Genomic DNA, 17,462 nt, shown 5'->3' on the forward strand with positions numbered 1-17,462 from the left:
TACTTACATTATATTTAACTACTAAAAACAAGGTATTTTTACTTTAAATGACAATTTTTTTATTTGATTTAATTAAATATATTGAGAAAAATATTTACATATTCAAAATTTTGGGCCCTTCTAAATTTTGGGCCGTAGGCGGTTAACTATCTTGCCTATGATCAAAGACACCACCGCTGGTGGGCAGTATTATGATTTTAAGCATACTTTAAAAGTAAATTTTTACAAGAGATCTCAATAGGTAAGTAGATGTCATGAGAAACTTTAGAGTTTGATATTGGATTTTTGTATTATTCTCTCCGTCCGAAAAAAAACTGTCTTCACTTTTTAAATTTTTTTTCCTTCAACTTTGATTTACAGTTGGTATGTTTTTATTATAAAATAATTCATAATTCATAAATGTAATAGAATAATAAATACATTTAAAACTCAATTCGTTCATATAATCTTTATCAAATATTATATCATACATATAAAAATATCTAAAGTCAAAGTCAAAGTTAACAAAAAAAAATACCTCAAAAGTTAAACTCATACAGTTTTTTGAGACGGATGAAATATGATTTATCAAACAATATGGAAGCATAGCTTACAGTTAAAACGAATTTATTAATATCTTCTCTAGAAAAAGAGAATATCATCATCTAGAATCTAGAATACCATATGAAATTAACCCCTAAATGCATCAAATTATACAATAAAAACAGCACTGATCGTGTACATTATTCTTGATATACGTCTTCATTATCTAATAACCTTTTACATGAAGAAACCTCTTGAGTCACCGCACTTGAACCACAAGATGACGATGAAGAAGATGATGGTTCATGTGTCGCATTCATCACATCATTTCTCATCATAAAACCATGATGTAGAAGCTGTTTCTGTGGAGTTAAACCACTTGATAATGGCTTCCCATCTTCACCTCCTATTTTTCTACTTCTTGTGTTAAAAAAAATGTGACATAGAACCCAATTTCCCATTTGATTCCAAGCTCTCTGTTAAAACATACCACCAAAACATGAAGAAAACGATTAGAATTACGCGTATCTGGTTCATAAAACTAAGTAGTAAGTACATTCTGAGTGACCATCCTATTCGCGATGAGTATGTGTATTAGCATAATTTCATTTGATATGAAGTAATGAAAAAACGTATTGTTTTTGTCCAAAATGCAGATGCTTAATGACTAAAACACAATTACCTTATCGTTTGAGCTAGATTTTGGCGAGCAAGATGAATGAACAAGGCGATATTCGTGCATAACCCAACACGTTCGTGTGGTTGACTCCCCACGCATGGGCTTTCTTTTGTGGAAAACAAGTGTTTTCTTCATACCTGTTATGATTTCTCTTTTTCTTGAATTCAGATTGTTGTTACAACACCTTGTGATTTGTTTGTCGAAACCAGTTGCTTTCCAGTATCCGTCATCACTTGCTCTATTCGATCTATTTCCATTACCATACTTGGCCTCATTTTTGCTGAAAAAATACCTATCTTGTTCCCAATCTCCTATTTTAACATAAAACTCAACAGTTAAAGATAATAACATGAAAATATGCGGTCTTTTCTCATTTTTCGTTCTGTTTGTTAAACAAATTTTTCTAACACCCCCCCGATTAACGTGCTTAAAATCGTTGTACCGTTCAATAACTGTCACTTTAAAGTCAATGTGTATTTGCTATGTAAATAATTTTAAGCGCGTTAATGATAACCTATAGGGTTGTCGTTAGAAAATTCTAAAAGTACGGAAGCAAATAGCACTCAAAGTTCATTGTATACTAAAATAGAGCCGAAAGTTTAAATGTACTAACCAGGCAAGTCCCACGGGTTAAATTTGCAAATATTGACGATTTCAGGAACAATTGAAGCAGGAAGAGGACACAAGAAGACTTTACGAATCAGATACTGAAATACAATCTCTTGATCAGTTGGCTGAAACCTGAACCCGGGTGGCAACCGAATGGCTCCATCTCTAACAAAATTGAGCTTTGATACATCTATATTAGCCTTTTCTCCATGCTTATTTTGATAAGTTGACATCAAAGCAAAAGGTAGGTAGTTTTATATAAGGAAAAGGAGAAAAATGGTTAAGTCATAAGTTGAAGTAGTGAAGATATATATACTAGTGGTTATTCAGAATCAAACTAAAAGTTTTTTCTTTTTATCAATTTGGAACATATACCATATGGTACGTATCCCTTAAGTTATGTAAGCATAAATTAATATGCATATAGCAAACTATCTCGTAACAATATCTTGAATTATTTTGCAAACTATGTATTGTGGTGTTAAAGTAAAAGTAGAAATGTTTCATTACTTTTAACTTAGCTTTGGGATTATTGTTTCTTTACAAGCATGCTTTGAGTCATTTGCATTAAAAATGTCTCACAAATGCAATTGCCTTAGTCCTAAGTAGCAATAAAGTTATTGTCTTTTTGGCCCCTTGGTTCTTGAATCTCTTTTACATCTTTTGATAATTTATATTGTAAAAGATTTGGCCATGAAAATTGTTAACATTTTGGAAGCAAACGGTTAACATAACTTTAGGACTTGAGTCGAATCTTGTTAGGGTTTATGATACTAATTAACATCATAAAGTCCGAGTCGAATCTTGTTAGGGTTTATGATACTAATTAACATCATAAAGTCCGCAAACGTACATCATTCGTGTAAACTAGTATAGACAATAATATTGTATTTCTTTGGACATTCATTAAACTAGATTTTATTGGTAAGATGTTTGTTGCTTTCAGATTGAACAGGAAGATATAAATTATCATAATCAAGTTTTAATGACTTAGATGAGTGTAAATGTAACGATAAACGAAAAAAGATTAAACCTTTCCAAGTCATGACATGTTAATCACTTCTTTAGATCGTGTTAAGATTTTTTCTCTTTAAATTTGACTTGTATTTGCTTGCTTTTTGATAAAAATGGCTTTCTTACTAATGGATATCTGACATAAAAGAGGGATTAGTCCAACAAAGACTTATTTCCTATTATTATTATTATAATTTAAATTTCAAAATAAAATCTTTTGCAAAGGTTTGATGAATTACGATTTAAATTAATTAATTAAAAAAGAAGGAAAAGTATGAACAACTTTGAAAAAATAGAAAAGAAGCAAAGGTGAAAGGCCTTAAGGGAAAAGCATTGAAGGATTAACAAGTAATAGAAGCATAAGAATTGATATTGTCAATGGTGTTTTTGAGCATAGGTGCTTTCCTTACTCCAGAAGTTGTACCTTTTTTTCTTAGCCTTTTTATCTATTTTTTAATTTGATGCAAGTTTTTTAGGACTTCAAAGCATGACATGTATACTTTTTTGATGAGAACCTTATACTCTCAAAATCAATGTATAATGTATTCATATTCATATTCATATTCATATTCATATTCATACTCATACTCATATATATAATAATAAAGAAAATTGAGTGTTATACTATTGAGTAGGGAGTAACTATAAAATGGGTAAACCACGAATATTTCACTATTCAGTTACTATTCAGGTACGGGTTATCACGTATGATAAACGTAATTAATGCCGCATAATCCTAATTGATTCTATTGGTTATTTTAGGTATATGTTAAATCAGTATCTTGTTCCATATAAAATCAAGACAAATCTCAATGTACTTATCGATCTCTCAAAATTTTATCTTCTTATTCTCTTGTCAAATCAAGAATAAATTACTTTGTTTTACGTGATTTATGTCGAAGAAATATAACCAATTATTTTTAATCAACAAAAACGATTCGGTATCATCTGTTTTACGCATAATAGAAATGCTTGTATTAGAACTATTGACGACTTTTAGAGATTATGTTCGATTATATTATAAACTAGTTTATAATAGAAATGAAATACAATATATGTCAAAAGAATACTTCAATCTCAAGCAACACCAACTTCAAACGCTAATCACTCCCCTTTAAATCTTTCCTTGAAGATTCTTCCCATCACCACCATCCATGCACCATAAATTTTTAGTGATAAACAGATTACATTTTCTTATTCGCAAAAAGCGAGTATTCATTATGTATACAGCCTAACCGGATTATAAAGTAAATTTAAATTTTACAAACATTTCCATGACCATTTAAAAATGTGTTGCAGGTAAGGTTTGAAAAACCAACCACCACTAGACAATGTAAAAAAATATACTCTTTCTAAAAAATTTCATTTGAAAGTATCAAACTATTAGAAACAACTGCGAGTTCGAGTCTCGTGATGGACTATTTGTCTACAACTTGATATGTATTCTGTTTCCTCAAGATAACAGGGTTTTAAGATTAGAAAAGATATTGTTTTAAATAATAAGTTGAATATTACCCATAAAGATTAATGGTTAAAAAGTATACACAATGTATTTGATGTAAAGGCTCCAACTATAGCTATACCCCAGCTTTAAAAGGGTACAAACTCAATTACAGTCAAATCTGATTTTTATCATTTGACTGCCACATCCCAACTGTCACCTAAGCTGCCACTACTTCCAACACTGATTCGGTCTGAGTATCCGACCCCACCTGATGCGATCGAAGCAATTTCATTTTGTAGGTTCCAGCTTCCGCTCCTTCCCCAGCTAGACTGTCGGCCACCACGGGTCCCACCACCAGTGCCACTGTCGTATTCTGTCATGGCCTCGTTTTTCCAGGTGGGTTTCAGACTACCATGTTCAACGTCGCTTGGGATTTTCTCTATGTTTACATAACTACCAGCTGCAACTCTGGTTGGAAGTTGAGGCGCTTTCTGCACAAACGCCCTGAAATTGTTCTTAGAAGGAGGAATGCTGTTCCAGAAAACCTCTTTTAAGTTTCTAAAAATGCCCCTGTTGTATGGATTCTCGGTCCGGTCATATCGGTATCGGAAATTTTCGTATGTCGACTGCAACATCAGACGTAAACAAACAGAGTTTCAAAAAACAATTTTCTGAAAATTCCCATGTTGTATGTGCATCATAAGGGAGGCAATTTCAACCCATTTTAAATGAATCAATTTCGAGAATCTCATCCCTAACGAATCAAAAAGGTAAAATAGGAAAAGAAAAGAAATAAAGTGCAAAACCGGTCAATGGGTTGTATCCGTTATAAGTCACCCCAAGTGTATTATAAAAGTATAACACGTCCTAAATAGCTTGATTTAAAACGGGTCATAAAACAGAGCATATCCTTGATTATGAGAGAATAGAATACGTTTGCAAATCAATCAAACACGGCCCAACCAGTTAAAAAAAATTAACAAACTTGATTTGAATATTTTAAATTCGCCATGTTTTAAAGTAGAAACCTAAAAGGAAACGATTTCGTACCTGGTTTGTGCTGATGAGATATAAATGGAAGATGGTGAGGCCACCAACAAACCAAACTGATAAAAAAGTATAAACTATTAGCACAATTGATGCGGGAGTCTTAATCAATGCTCTCCAAATCGATGTGTTTTCGTTGTGCATGATCCTTAAGACATACACCCAAGAAAAGGAGAACACGTAAATACATAGCAAAGTTGCAGAAAACACGAACATGAAGAAGAACCGGTAGTTACGCTGCACAAAGAAACTTAATTATTACCAAAATGTGTTAATCATAATCAACATCAGAATCAGACTAAGGTGCCGTTTGTTTTTTAAGATGTTTTTGTCTAAAGATCTGCGAACCATGTCTCTAAAGAAGATGTGGCCTAAAGTCGTAAAGGTCTGTATGTATGCTGAATAGTAAAGACAGTTTTTTTATTTTTTTTTTATTTTTTTTTTTTTTTTTCGTTTGCAGCACTTAGAAGCATATTTTTAACTCCGCAAACGTGCAGACAGAATAAGACATTGTTTTATCTTATGTCTTAAGAAAGAAAAAAAAACAGTCTACCGTTGAAACGTCTACGAGCGCGCATACATAACACATACTCCCTCCGTCCCATATTAATAGTCCATAGACAAAACACACACCGTTTAAGGAAATGTCATATAAGTATTGTACTTTCTGTTTACTTTTCAGTTTTACCCTTATTTTTCTTTTTCTTTTAATTCTATCCACATACATTAAGGCATAATAGAACTTTATTTTATTATTCTTATCTATATATGGAAGTGGACTATTGATTTGAGACAACCCAAAATGAAATGCTGGACTATTAATATGGGACTGAGGGAGTAATAAGATCTGCAAACTGAAAAACAAACACCACCTAAGTTGTAGTGTTGAAAAAACTATTCTACTTTAGAAAAAGTGATGTTTGTTAGGCAACTTATAACCCGAGTCGGTCGCCCAGTCAGTGCTCACTACTACTCAGCTTGTAGATGTAGCAATAAGGGAAAACAGGTGATTGGATTTTCACAACATTATTTTAAACACAAATGCACAGTTACAAAAATGTTTGATTGCCGCATTTAAGAGTTGAATTAAAAGGCAACAAACCAGGCCAAAAGTTATTCAAAACGGTCAACAAGTAGGGGTTTCATCATTAGGTGCAAATGTACTCATATTCCTTTGTACAAAGACGGCAATTTCTTCAATGCATTTAGGTCTAAATTAGGTAGTGTATTTATCTCTGAAGTTTCGAGCAAATATATTTACGACAAACGAACAAGGCGTCGTGAGCTGTCCAAAAAATAAATTTATTTTAAAATTTTTATATATAATTCTTACAAGAAACGGATATTTCGTGATGTTAACCCTGGCATATACGAAAAGATTCCAACTTTCACATGTTACCCGTTCATGCGTGACCCACCCATTAGGCCACATCTACAATGAAATCAAATAGAGACAAGTTAAGGATGAATTAAATAGAGTGTTTACCCGTCCAATACATTGGCCGACCCATGGGCAGTGATGATCGAACCTTTCGACACAATTATCACATATTGAACAATGAGAACAGCGTGGGGGTCGATACAACATGCAAGTATCGCAGTATTTGACCTTTACAGTCATCCCGTTGACTATTACTTCTTTAACCCGGGGCAATCGTAATTGTGGAGTTTGACCGGGCCCAACTTCGATACCCTGATCTGTATTTTCTGGTTGTGGAGGATGTGCGTTTCGGGGAATTATACCCGGATCCCTTCCTGATGTCATTAAGAGCAGAACTATTACCTACAAAACCGTAGTACATATACCATTTAAATCATATAATGAATAATAATGATATACTTAAACGTATATTCAAATCATAAAATCATTCTATAGATTATAGGATTTAACACGGATCACAATGGTATGTGTTATGAATTAGGATCTTCTAGAAGACTTTAGCGACTATCAATAAATCAACTAATACTATATAAAAGACAATCAGACAGTAAGCAATAAGAGACGCAACCTAAATGCCTCAATTTTAGCTACAAAATCTAACCAGTTTCCGTAACAATACTAAGCCTCCAGAAAATCTTAACATATATATAAATTGTCTATACACTTAAAGAGATAGAACTTACTTTTGTAAAGATCATGCATGAAAGCCGAAGTCAAACAAATATCTTAGTCACCGTGTATTACCTATGTCCACGAATTTTAGAGATCCATAATTTAAATGTAACAATAAAGCAAACCTAAGAGACAACATAGTGCGACTTTTTTGGTCAAAAGTGAACTTCACTAATCAAATTTAGATTTTTGTCACTTGTCATACTACCGCAGTAACAACACTTTAATTTCCAAAGATACTCTACCTAAATAATATAATAGAATGCTATAGTTATCACATTTTGACTTAATTAAAGGGTTATACTAGTTTCTCTCTCCTGTGAACTTCGTATTTTGACAAAAAGAAAGAGTACCATTCAAAAATTAAGAGACACATAAGCAGTAGCTTAAGTTTATGACGAGGAAAGGGGTGAGTTCAATTGCTTCTAAGTCAACGACTCAAATATAGTTCAACTTTTGACACAATTTATCTATTCATCATAATTGAACTTACACTTCTTTCTTAACAATCATTGAACTTTACAATCTTTCCCATGTTAGAGACTTGGTACATACGAGCCAGAGCTTATAGCAGAGTTTAAGCTTATTTTAGAAGCCGAAAGCTGGAGTTCCTTATTTTTATAGGTGTTTGGTAAAGTAGTTGGATCTTAATATCTTATAGTTGTAAATTGACTAAAATGACAATAATAATATGTTAAATAATATAATAGAGGGCTATTTAGTAATTTTACATTCCATAAGCTCTACGTTTTTCAACAAGCTTGTGAGGACCTTATGTTTTAAGAGATTGTAATTTTCTTAAGCTCTATTTTTTTCTTCTATTTATTACCAAAAAACCTTTTCGGAGCTTATTAAAATCACAAGCTCAATCTACTATAAGTTCTCATGAGCTGCATGTCAAGCATACACTTGAATAAACTTTTTCACATAATTATACCTGATTTTAAGATATCCATTTGTTACGAGTGCCACCTATACCTTTGTCCTCTCTATCACTTAATGTAAGATGCGGTAGAAAAAGGTAACACAATAAAAGGTTGTTAAAGAACACCACACTCTCACCAAAGATCAGCCACAACAGCCAAAAGCTCAAACACAAAGTAATCATAAAATCATTCCCTATTATTTGTTGTTAATTACGTACATCGGTATCGTCAAAATGTATTTTAGAAGTCTAAAGCTAACATACTTAGAGATACTGAAATAGTAAAACCCTTGGTTGATAAATTAAAGCACTAAAGTTACTAAATTTACCTGTTAGAGCTTAAAATTCCTGAATATAAATACATATCTATATCTAAATTAGTTCAAAAATGTAGCCCACAAAATCCTAACCATATTGCCAAAGCCCCGACCTAGCATACTGCATATACTTGATGCTTAAACCCTTCTGTGTGCAAAACCAGAATCAAGATCAAGATCAAGATCCATATAAAATTTTAAGTACATACAATACCCAACTTCTCCTGAACATAGTTCCTAACATACAATAACAAGTCCAATAATTTGCGATGTGGTGAACTAATAAGCAAGAAAAATGTATGCTTTTCCTAAAGGTGTTTAGTAAGCACGAGTCATACGCTATTCAACCTAGTCACAACACATAAGCCTAACCCAAAGGTTCCATACAAATATTTATTTTTAACAGCAGTACAGGATCACCCAGGGAGACTTAACCACTCATGCGTTCATCTCCTGCAGTTGCATAACCCGCCTTCAACTGCTGCCCAGGAAGAAGCCCGGCCCAAACCGAGGGCATGCCCCCCCCCCCCCAAATAACGCAATGTGCGGAAGGCACCCTTGGGTGGAAGAATTCAAGGGTAAAGGGGCAACCTTGTGTGCAATGCTGCATCCCACAGGAGTCGAACTCCTGACCTCTCGCTAAAAAGGTTCCATACAAATATTGGCATAACAATTCATAGGTTTTTAGTTAAAGAAAACTTACATAGCATGTGAATACTATCGCCACGCCCATAATCAACTCTCCAAAATGATGGGGAAAATCGTCAATCAGCTTGCTTGCAACAAATGCACAGAAAACCGAAACAGGTGCAACTATCAGGAATATTGATAAGAATACAGATCTAACATCTGGTCCAAATATAATCCTTCCACCAAGAAAAAATATCTGCACAGGATAAAAAAAAATAAAAAAAATAAAAAAAATCAGAAAAACAAAAATCATGAGGCTAAAAAATTGCCAAAAATACAGGTCATACATAAAAACTTATTCTCCACATTTATCAATCTATAATTTTACTAGCCTACAATCATCAACTTCTCCATTCAACAACTAAAACCCTAGATTTGAAATTGAAAAAAGGATAAATTTTAAAGGAACAAATCAGTCAATTGCAAGTCATACTTTAAATTACACAATCACATCACAATATCAATTAAGAAAACCTAATTTTGGGAAAATTGAAGTGATTGAACATACGTTGCTTCCTTTCCAAGTCTGGTATGATCGGAGAAGCTCAGGCGAATCATCGTCGTCGTCAGCAGCGGCGGAATCAGACGGCTTTGGCGGATGTACCACGTGCATGTTTATTTTTATGTATGTATAGGTTTCTCTCTCTCTTGTTTATGAGTGTTGTTTTGTTTCTCTCTCTAAAAGGGAAAGAATGAGAAGGAGGTCAATGGGGACGGCTTACCGGTGGAAGATGTTTGACTCCAATAACGTGATCAAATGAAAACGTCAAATGAAACGGCCGACAAAATTAGTTAATTTTTTATTAATTAATTAATTAAGTAATTAATCGGAGGTAATTAACTATTTTTCGTTTAATTATTATCTTCCTTAATGATAATGAATTAATTAATTGTAAAAATTTAACACACCATAGACTCATAATCAAATAGTAGTATTTTTTATTCTTTATTCGTTTATTAATTAATACATCCACACATGTGTTCACACAAAAGTAAATGGGCATATTAAAATTGTTACTCCCGTCCCATAAATTATTCAATAGTGTTATAAAATAAAAATAACTAATAAATTAATAGGTTTTTAGGGTTGTCTTTAAGGAATTTATATACAAAAATAGTAGAACATTTGTAAATTAGAGAGTAATTGTTTATAGTAAAATGAGTGATTATTTAAAATGTACAATAAAGCATGTTCAAACTTTTTAATGATAATTCTTAAAATTGTCATTAAAAATTTCTTAAATTAATTGTTATATTTTATGTTAAATTTTCAATACTAAAAATGACATATTTAGAACTTTGATATAGTAATTTGATATAGTAATTTTTTTTTATTGTTATTTAGAGTAAGTCAAATAATTGTGGGCTAAACAAAAATTGTAAAATGAACTATTTTTATGGGACGAATAAATTATTTGTTTTTCTCTTATTACTGTTAATTAGTATACACACCAATTTAAAGAGAAACCGACGAAGACCACCAGAAGTAGAGTCACTCACCGGATCATATCAGTGTCACGTGTTGGGAGAAAATAACATGACCCACACCCAGAAGGTAACACTGCCAATTAGGAAAATTCTCATGAGGTTCGAACGCAAGACGTTACGCAATCAGTTCCGGAGCTTAGTCATGCCCAAAGGGGGTATACACCCCACCTGAATTTAACGAAAAAAAATTTACACTAAAAAAATTTATTACCAAAAAATAAGGGTTTTTTAGTGTTTACCACTTATCACTAATTTCATCCCCTCTGTAGTTGGACTGAAGTTCCGCCACTGTACGCAACCTCAATATACCATTGTGTTAGACACACAAGTAGTAACAATTTTGGTCCACGACGAAACTTGAAATCATAACTTCAAAGTTAATGAGCCTCCGTGACGCCCTAAAGCCACAGAGCATAACATGAAAATTGGGGGCGTGGGATATGCGACATCAACAACCCATGGTGTGGGTTCTTTGAAAGGACCCGTTCATATACATTATAAACGATTCACAATAGTTGATTACATTGCGAGGTATTTAACCTCTATATGATACATTTTACAAACATTGCATTCGTTTTTAAAAGACAAACTTTCTTTACATTGAAAATTGACAGGCATGCATACCATTTCATAATATCCACTATCCAACTATAAATTGATTTAATAATAATCTTTGATGAACTCAATGACTCGAATGCAACGTTCTTCGAAATATGCTATGAAAGACTCCAAGTAATATCTTTAAAATGAGCAAATGCACAGCGAAAGATTTCTTTAACACCTGAGAATAAACATGCTTTAAAGTGTCAACCAAAAGGTTGGTGAGTTCATTAGTTTATCATAATCATTTATTTCCATCATTTTAATAGACCACAAGAATTTCATTTCCAGTTCTCATAAATATACGTCCCATGCATAGAGACATAAATAATCATTCATATGGTGAACACCTGGTAACCGACATTAACTAGATACATATAAGAATATCCCCTATCATTCCGGGATCCTCCTTCGGACATGATATAAATTTCGAAGTACTAAAGCATCCGGTACTTTGGATGGGGTTTGTTAGGCCCAATAGATCTATCCTTAGGATTCGCGTCAATTAGGGTGTCTGTTCCCTAATTCTTAGATTACCAGACTTTAATAAAAAGGGGCATATTCGATTTCGATAATTCAACCATAGAATGTAGTTTCAATTACTTGTGTCTATTTCGTCAAACATTTATAAAATCGCATGTATTCTCAGTCCCAAAAATATAAAGGGTAAAAAGGCAAATGAAACTCACCATACTGTATTTCGTAGTAAAAATACATATAACGTCATTGAACAAGTGCAAGGTTGGCCTCGGATTCACGAACCTAAATTAATTATATATAATTATGTGTTTGTCAATATTTGTCTAACAAATTAGGTCAAGTCATAGTGTACCACAATCCTAATGCTCGAGACTAATATGCAAAAGTCAACAAAAGTAAATTTGACTCAAAATAATTTCCAAAAATCTATACATGATTAATATATAGTTTAAATATCGTCATTTTATATTTTTAAATATTTTTAAAAGATTTATTAGAGTAATAATATAATTTATTTATTAATAAATAAAATTTTATATTTAATTTATGTAATAAAATATACTTTTATATATATTAAGTAATAAAATTTATAGGGTTCATTTAATATCATAAAGATAATATGATATGTATTATTAAAGTAAGTTATTACACGTAGTAAAATATGTTTGTATCACATATTTATTTGATAAAATAATATCTATAATGATAGTAAGTAAAAGTTGTATTATTTTGTAATAATAATAATTATTATAAAAATATCAATATTTATAATTACTAAGATGACATTATGATAAAACGATAATTCTAATTATGATAACTTTAATATTTACGATAATTTTTAATATTATCTTTAAAATAATAATTCTATTTAAAATAATAATAATAATGATATTTTATAGTAACAATGACATTTCTATTAAAATGATAATTTTTGTTAAAATGATAGTTTTAATACTAACGATACTTTTAATAATAATAGTAATGATAAAAATAATAAGAACGATAATTTTATCTAAATCAATATCTTATAATATTTTAATTTCATCATGATACTCTTACTCATTATTTCCTAATCGTTTCGTTTCGTTTAATAGCTTTTAATCGTCTTTTATATCGTGTTCATAATAATGATAATAATAGTAATCAAAATAATTAGGTGTTACAAATATTTGTTTTAATTACACTAATATTAATAATGATAGTTACTATAACATTATTAACGATAATACTAATAATTATCTTAATGATAATATAGTAATAATAATAATAACAATAACAATAACAATAACTATTTTTAAATAATGATATATATATATTAATAATGATAATAATAATAATACTAATAATAATTATAATAATAATAATAATAATAATAATAATTGGATAATAATAATAATACTAATTATAACTTTAACAATAATAACGATAGTAATAATAAAAAAAATAATAACAATTTTTAATGATAAATCCCTTTTATTGATAAAGATAATAATAATGATAAAATAAGATAAAACTAGAACGACGATAAAAACGACGATAATAATAATCATTTTTAATAAAAATATCGAAAATTCAATTGATTATAACTTCTAATCCGTTCATCGAAACCATTCGATATCTAAAGGAAAAGTTCTTAATTTTTCGCTAGCTTTCCAAGGACATGCATATCTTATACCTTATCTCAACCGCAAGTGTAACTAATTCAATATTCAACCTAACCTGTCTAAGGGCAATATCAAAAGTACAAACATGCATAATCCTAAATACTCGAGCACTAGTCGGGGATACACTATTAGTATGTAAAAGTTAAATTATGAATACTCACGTATCAATATTGAGATTCAATATTGCAGGAAAGGTACGCAGACGCAACGGAAATGATAAACACTATATTGACCTCACGAGCATACCCATGAACCATACTCAATCACCTCCATAGCTATAACTCATAATTTCCTTAATCCTATCCTACTCGAAAAACAATTTCGAAATCACTTGGACAGCACTCCGTCGTAATATTTTATGTATACTAATAATATCTTGAAATAATACGGAGTAAATATATATATATGTAAATCGATTGAGAGAGTTTAGAGAAAAATATTTTCAAGTTTCTATGAAATAATGAAACCTATTGAATTCTATTTATAATAGATTTTTGAATTATTAAAGTGAATTATTAAAGTATAAATTATTAAAGTGAATTATTAAAGTATGAATTATTAAAGTGAATTATTAAAGTATGAATTATTAAAGTGAATTATTAAAGTATGAATTATTAAAGTATGAATTATTAAAGTATGAATTATTAAAGTGAATTATTAAAGTTAAAGTAAAGTAAAAATAAAGTAAAGGTAAAGTTCAAGTATAGTAAAAGTATAAAACTATGTACGTATAATACGCGTATAAATATATATAATATTAATTTAAATCGTTATATATATTTAATAAAATAAAATATAAATATCGTTATCTTTATCATACTAGTTAAGTAATGAGTTGTCAAAAGTGGTTCTAGATATTTATAAAAGTTATATACGTTTTAATAATAAAGTTCTTTTTAAACTGAAAATGTTTTTTTGTACGTTTGAAACTAAATAGATCAATCGAGTCTTTATGAGATTCAATCTTCCACTATCCTTTGTCTAGTTCTCAATGATTGACAATTTGTTCTTATTTATAAATCATTTTACCATTTTCCGAATATTGTTAAAATGGAAAGATTTCTCAAATCAACGTGGGCCTTTCAACAGAGACTTGTAATCATAATTCAATATATCTGATAATTCAATCATTTGATCTTATCTTCTAATTCCATTGATAAACATTTTGAAATAGATACAATCATATAAAGTATTTAATCTAATATTTTGTTTACGTTTCAAGTTATAATATATATACACATATACATATATAATCATGTTCGTTTAATAGTTCGTGAATCGTTGGAACTTGGTCGAGGTTGAATGAATGTATGAACATAGTTTAAAATTCTTGTAATTTAACTTAACAAATATTGCTTATCGTGTCGGAAACATATAAAGATTAAAGTTTAAATTTGGTTGAAAATTTCCGGGTTGTCACAGTACCTACCCGTTAAAGAAATTTCGTCCCGAAATTTGAGTGGAAAGGTCGTGAATGATAATAAGTATTTTTCATGATGCATACGGGCTGAAAATTAGAGTTTTATCATCAGCGAATAATTTGGATAAACAATCCATTTATATGAAGAGTACGAATGAAGCTAACATAGAAGAGTGAAATGAGTAAGTGTAGATTCATCTTATCATTTGACGTAGATATGATTGATTCCCAGATTTTAAGGGATTTGAAGAAAATCTTCTTAATAAGATTTGACTCTCCGGTAATCAAGGGAATTAGGATCCGCTTTAAATGCGATCGTCCATTTTAATTGTTCTGTAGAAGATTTTCTTATAAATTCACCTCCTTCATTTCCTTACAACTCACACCTTATGTTGATGCATTTTATGCAACTCCCTAGACATCTACCCACGTCCATTGCAGGTACAACAGTTTACAGGCCACCATGATTGCTCGTTATTATCCTATCCGTGTTTGTATGTGGTTACAGGAACTGCAGGAACGAGATTTAGATGTTTGACTATATTAGACTTAGTCAGACGTACGAGTGAAGCCTCACTAGTACGGCTGACAGGCTCATACGCACGGTTGATACTGAGCTAAGTCACAATTACAACCTAAATGAGAAGACACTAGCGAGTGATCACCCGTACGGTTGATGAAGCCAACTCGTACGTGTGATGAATGAATCGTATGGGTGAGTCAACAGTAGGGGTATATAAAGTCTTATATTCTTCATTTTAGGTTAAGCCTCTCATTTGTTACACACACTCAGATCTAGTGAGCTCCTCCGATTCTCTCTCAGTCCAAATCACCCAGGTGGTGAATAATAGCTCTAGGTGTTGATCTAATCACACTTGATTTAGTTGTGGTTTGACTAAATTAATCAAAAAAAAAAAACTTAACCTATTCACTAGAGGGTTTGATTCACTTATTCCGCCATTGTGTGAGTTAAATCTGTTGATTTCTAAGTTCCTAGTCATGTTTCATCACCTTCTATTCTTTCCCCCTCAACTCATATTTTAAAGTATTCATCAATATGCTCCATCCAGTTCTGATTCTCGATATACTTCTAACTTTCATATCGGTCATTCTTCTTTTTCATCTACCGCCGGAAGAATCTATTTACTTCTACTATACTCTTGGGTTTATAGTGTTTCTAGTTCTCCCGTGTCTTTATATTGCTATATGCATCGATATATATGGTTTATAATTTCTGGTTTGTCGTTGGGATTTATATGTTCCCTTATATTTTAAAGTCTCTGCTTCTGTCTTCTATAATCATTATCATTCACAGTTAATGCTCTCTTTTATTTGCTGCAATTTATACCCCAATTTCTATTTCGGAGTTTTGTCCTTTCGTTTCTTCTTCTTGCGATTAAGCACCGCTTGTAATGGTCCAGAATTCACAGATATGAATTTCGGAATGAACATTGTTAATATTCTAGGAAGGAAATTGTGATGGCACGATCTTGACTTGTCAAATCACTAGAATACCTTGGAAAAGGCCGAATCATCAAGAAATATTTTCTTCATATTTTAGAGGTTAAATAGAATACAAGAGTCGTATAACATGGCACATGATGATGTTATGATCTGTGAATCATCACGTTCCATTTAGAAACTCAGCATGACTTACTGTAATATAATCACATTGATCAAGTGTCATTATATTATACTAATTCATGCTTCAGTTCCCAACATTACTTCAAAATATTCCTATTTTAAACTTGAATGTTTCAGAATTTAGAAACTAAAATAGTTTCTTTTATGATGTAATACAGATAGCGCGAAGAGGTAAATGATTTCAAATAAGAAAAATTAAGAAAATATCTTCAGAAATATGGAGGATATTTATAATGAAAGATATGATGATATTTTAGAATTTCTAATATCAAAGGATGATGAAGAATATTGTCCGCAGGGGTTTAGAGTCAGGAGCAAGGTATTCGTTAATGACTTCAGCAGGTACTGAATCATTTGGATCCTTTGAAGTCAGGTTCAGTCTTTGTAATTTGTCCACAGCCTCCTTCCTACTTTGCTCAATCCGTTTTCCAGTTCCAAAACTTCTATTTTTCTGCGCTTTGCCAGTACACTTCATCATTATAATCCAGCTTTTACCATTTAAAGTCGTTTATAGTTTTTGCTGCTTCATCTGCATTTTTTTTTCTTCCATTTTCGGAGAACCAATTCGTAGTTCGGAGTGTTTTTCAGAAACTTCACATTCAAATTAAGTCCAGAAGATAGACGTTATATATACACATATAACTGTTGGCGTAGACATCCTGCGAGATTTCAAAATACTGATTGCTAATTCCCAATGATTCGTATGACAATTCTCATTACAAGATGCGAATGAGTAAATGATAGGGTTTCAATGAATAATTATAATGACTTTTTGGAGAGGCTAAAGTCAAAGGGTAATGAAGTTG

At 31.2% G+C, this 17,462-nt stretch overlaps 2 protein-coding genes across 2 annotated transcripts; both read right to left on the reverse strand.

The window, feature by feature from the left end:
• Positions 1-599: 599 nt before the first annotated feature.
• LOC139848004 (NAC domain-containing protein 83-like) lies at positions 600-2,089 on the reverse strand. Its single transcript, XM_071837742.1, has 3 exons — positions 1,815-2,089; positions 1,205-1,512; positions 600-998 (listed from the first exon to the last, which is right to left on the reverse strand). Exons 1-3 carry the CDS (start codon positions 2,041-2,043, stop codon positions 723-725), a joined length of 813 nt encoding a protein of 270 aa, XP_071693843.1. The 5' UTR covers positions 2,044-2,089; the 3' UTR covers positions 600-722.
• Positions 2,090-4,156: 2,067 nt separating this feature from the next.
• Positions 4,157-10,058, reverse strand: LOC139846597 (probable protein S-acyltransferase 7). Its single transcript, XM_071836073.1, has 5 exons — positions 9,869-10,058; positions 9,374-9,556; positions 6,802-7,098; positions 5,319-5,552; positions 4,157-4,894 (listed from the first exon to the last, which is right to left on the reverse strand). Exons 1-5 carry the CDS (start codon positions 9,971-9,973, stop codon positions 4,457-4,459), a joined length of 1,257 nt encoding a protein of 418 aa, XP_071692174.1. The 5' UTR covers positions 9,974-10,058; the 3' UTR covers positions 4,157-4,456.
• Between the last annotated feature and the right edge of the window lie 7,404 nt (positions 10,059-17,462).

This window comes from Rutidosis leptorrhynchoides, chromosome 5, assembly GCF_046630445.1.
Source record: "Rutidosis leptorrhynchoides isolate AG116_Rl617_1_P2 chromosome 5, CSIRO_AGI_Rlap_v1, whole genome shotgun sequence".
Taxonomy (NCBI): Eukaryota; Viridiplantae; Streptophyta; class Magnoliopsida; order Asterales; family Asteraceae; genus Rutidosis; species Rutidosis leptorrhynchoides.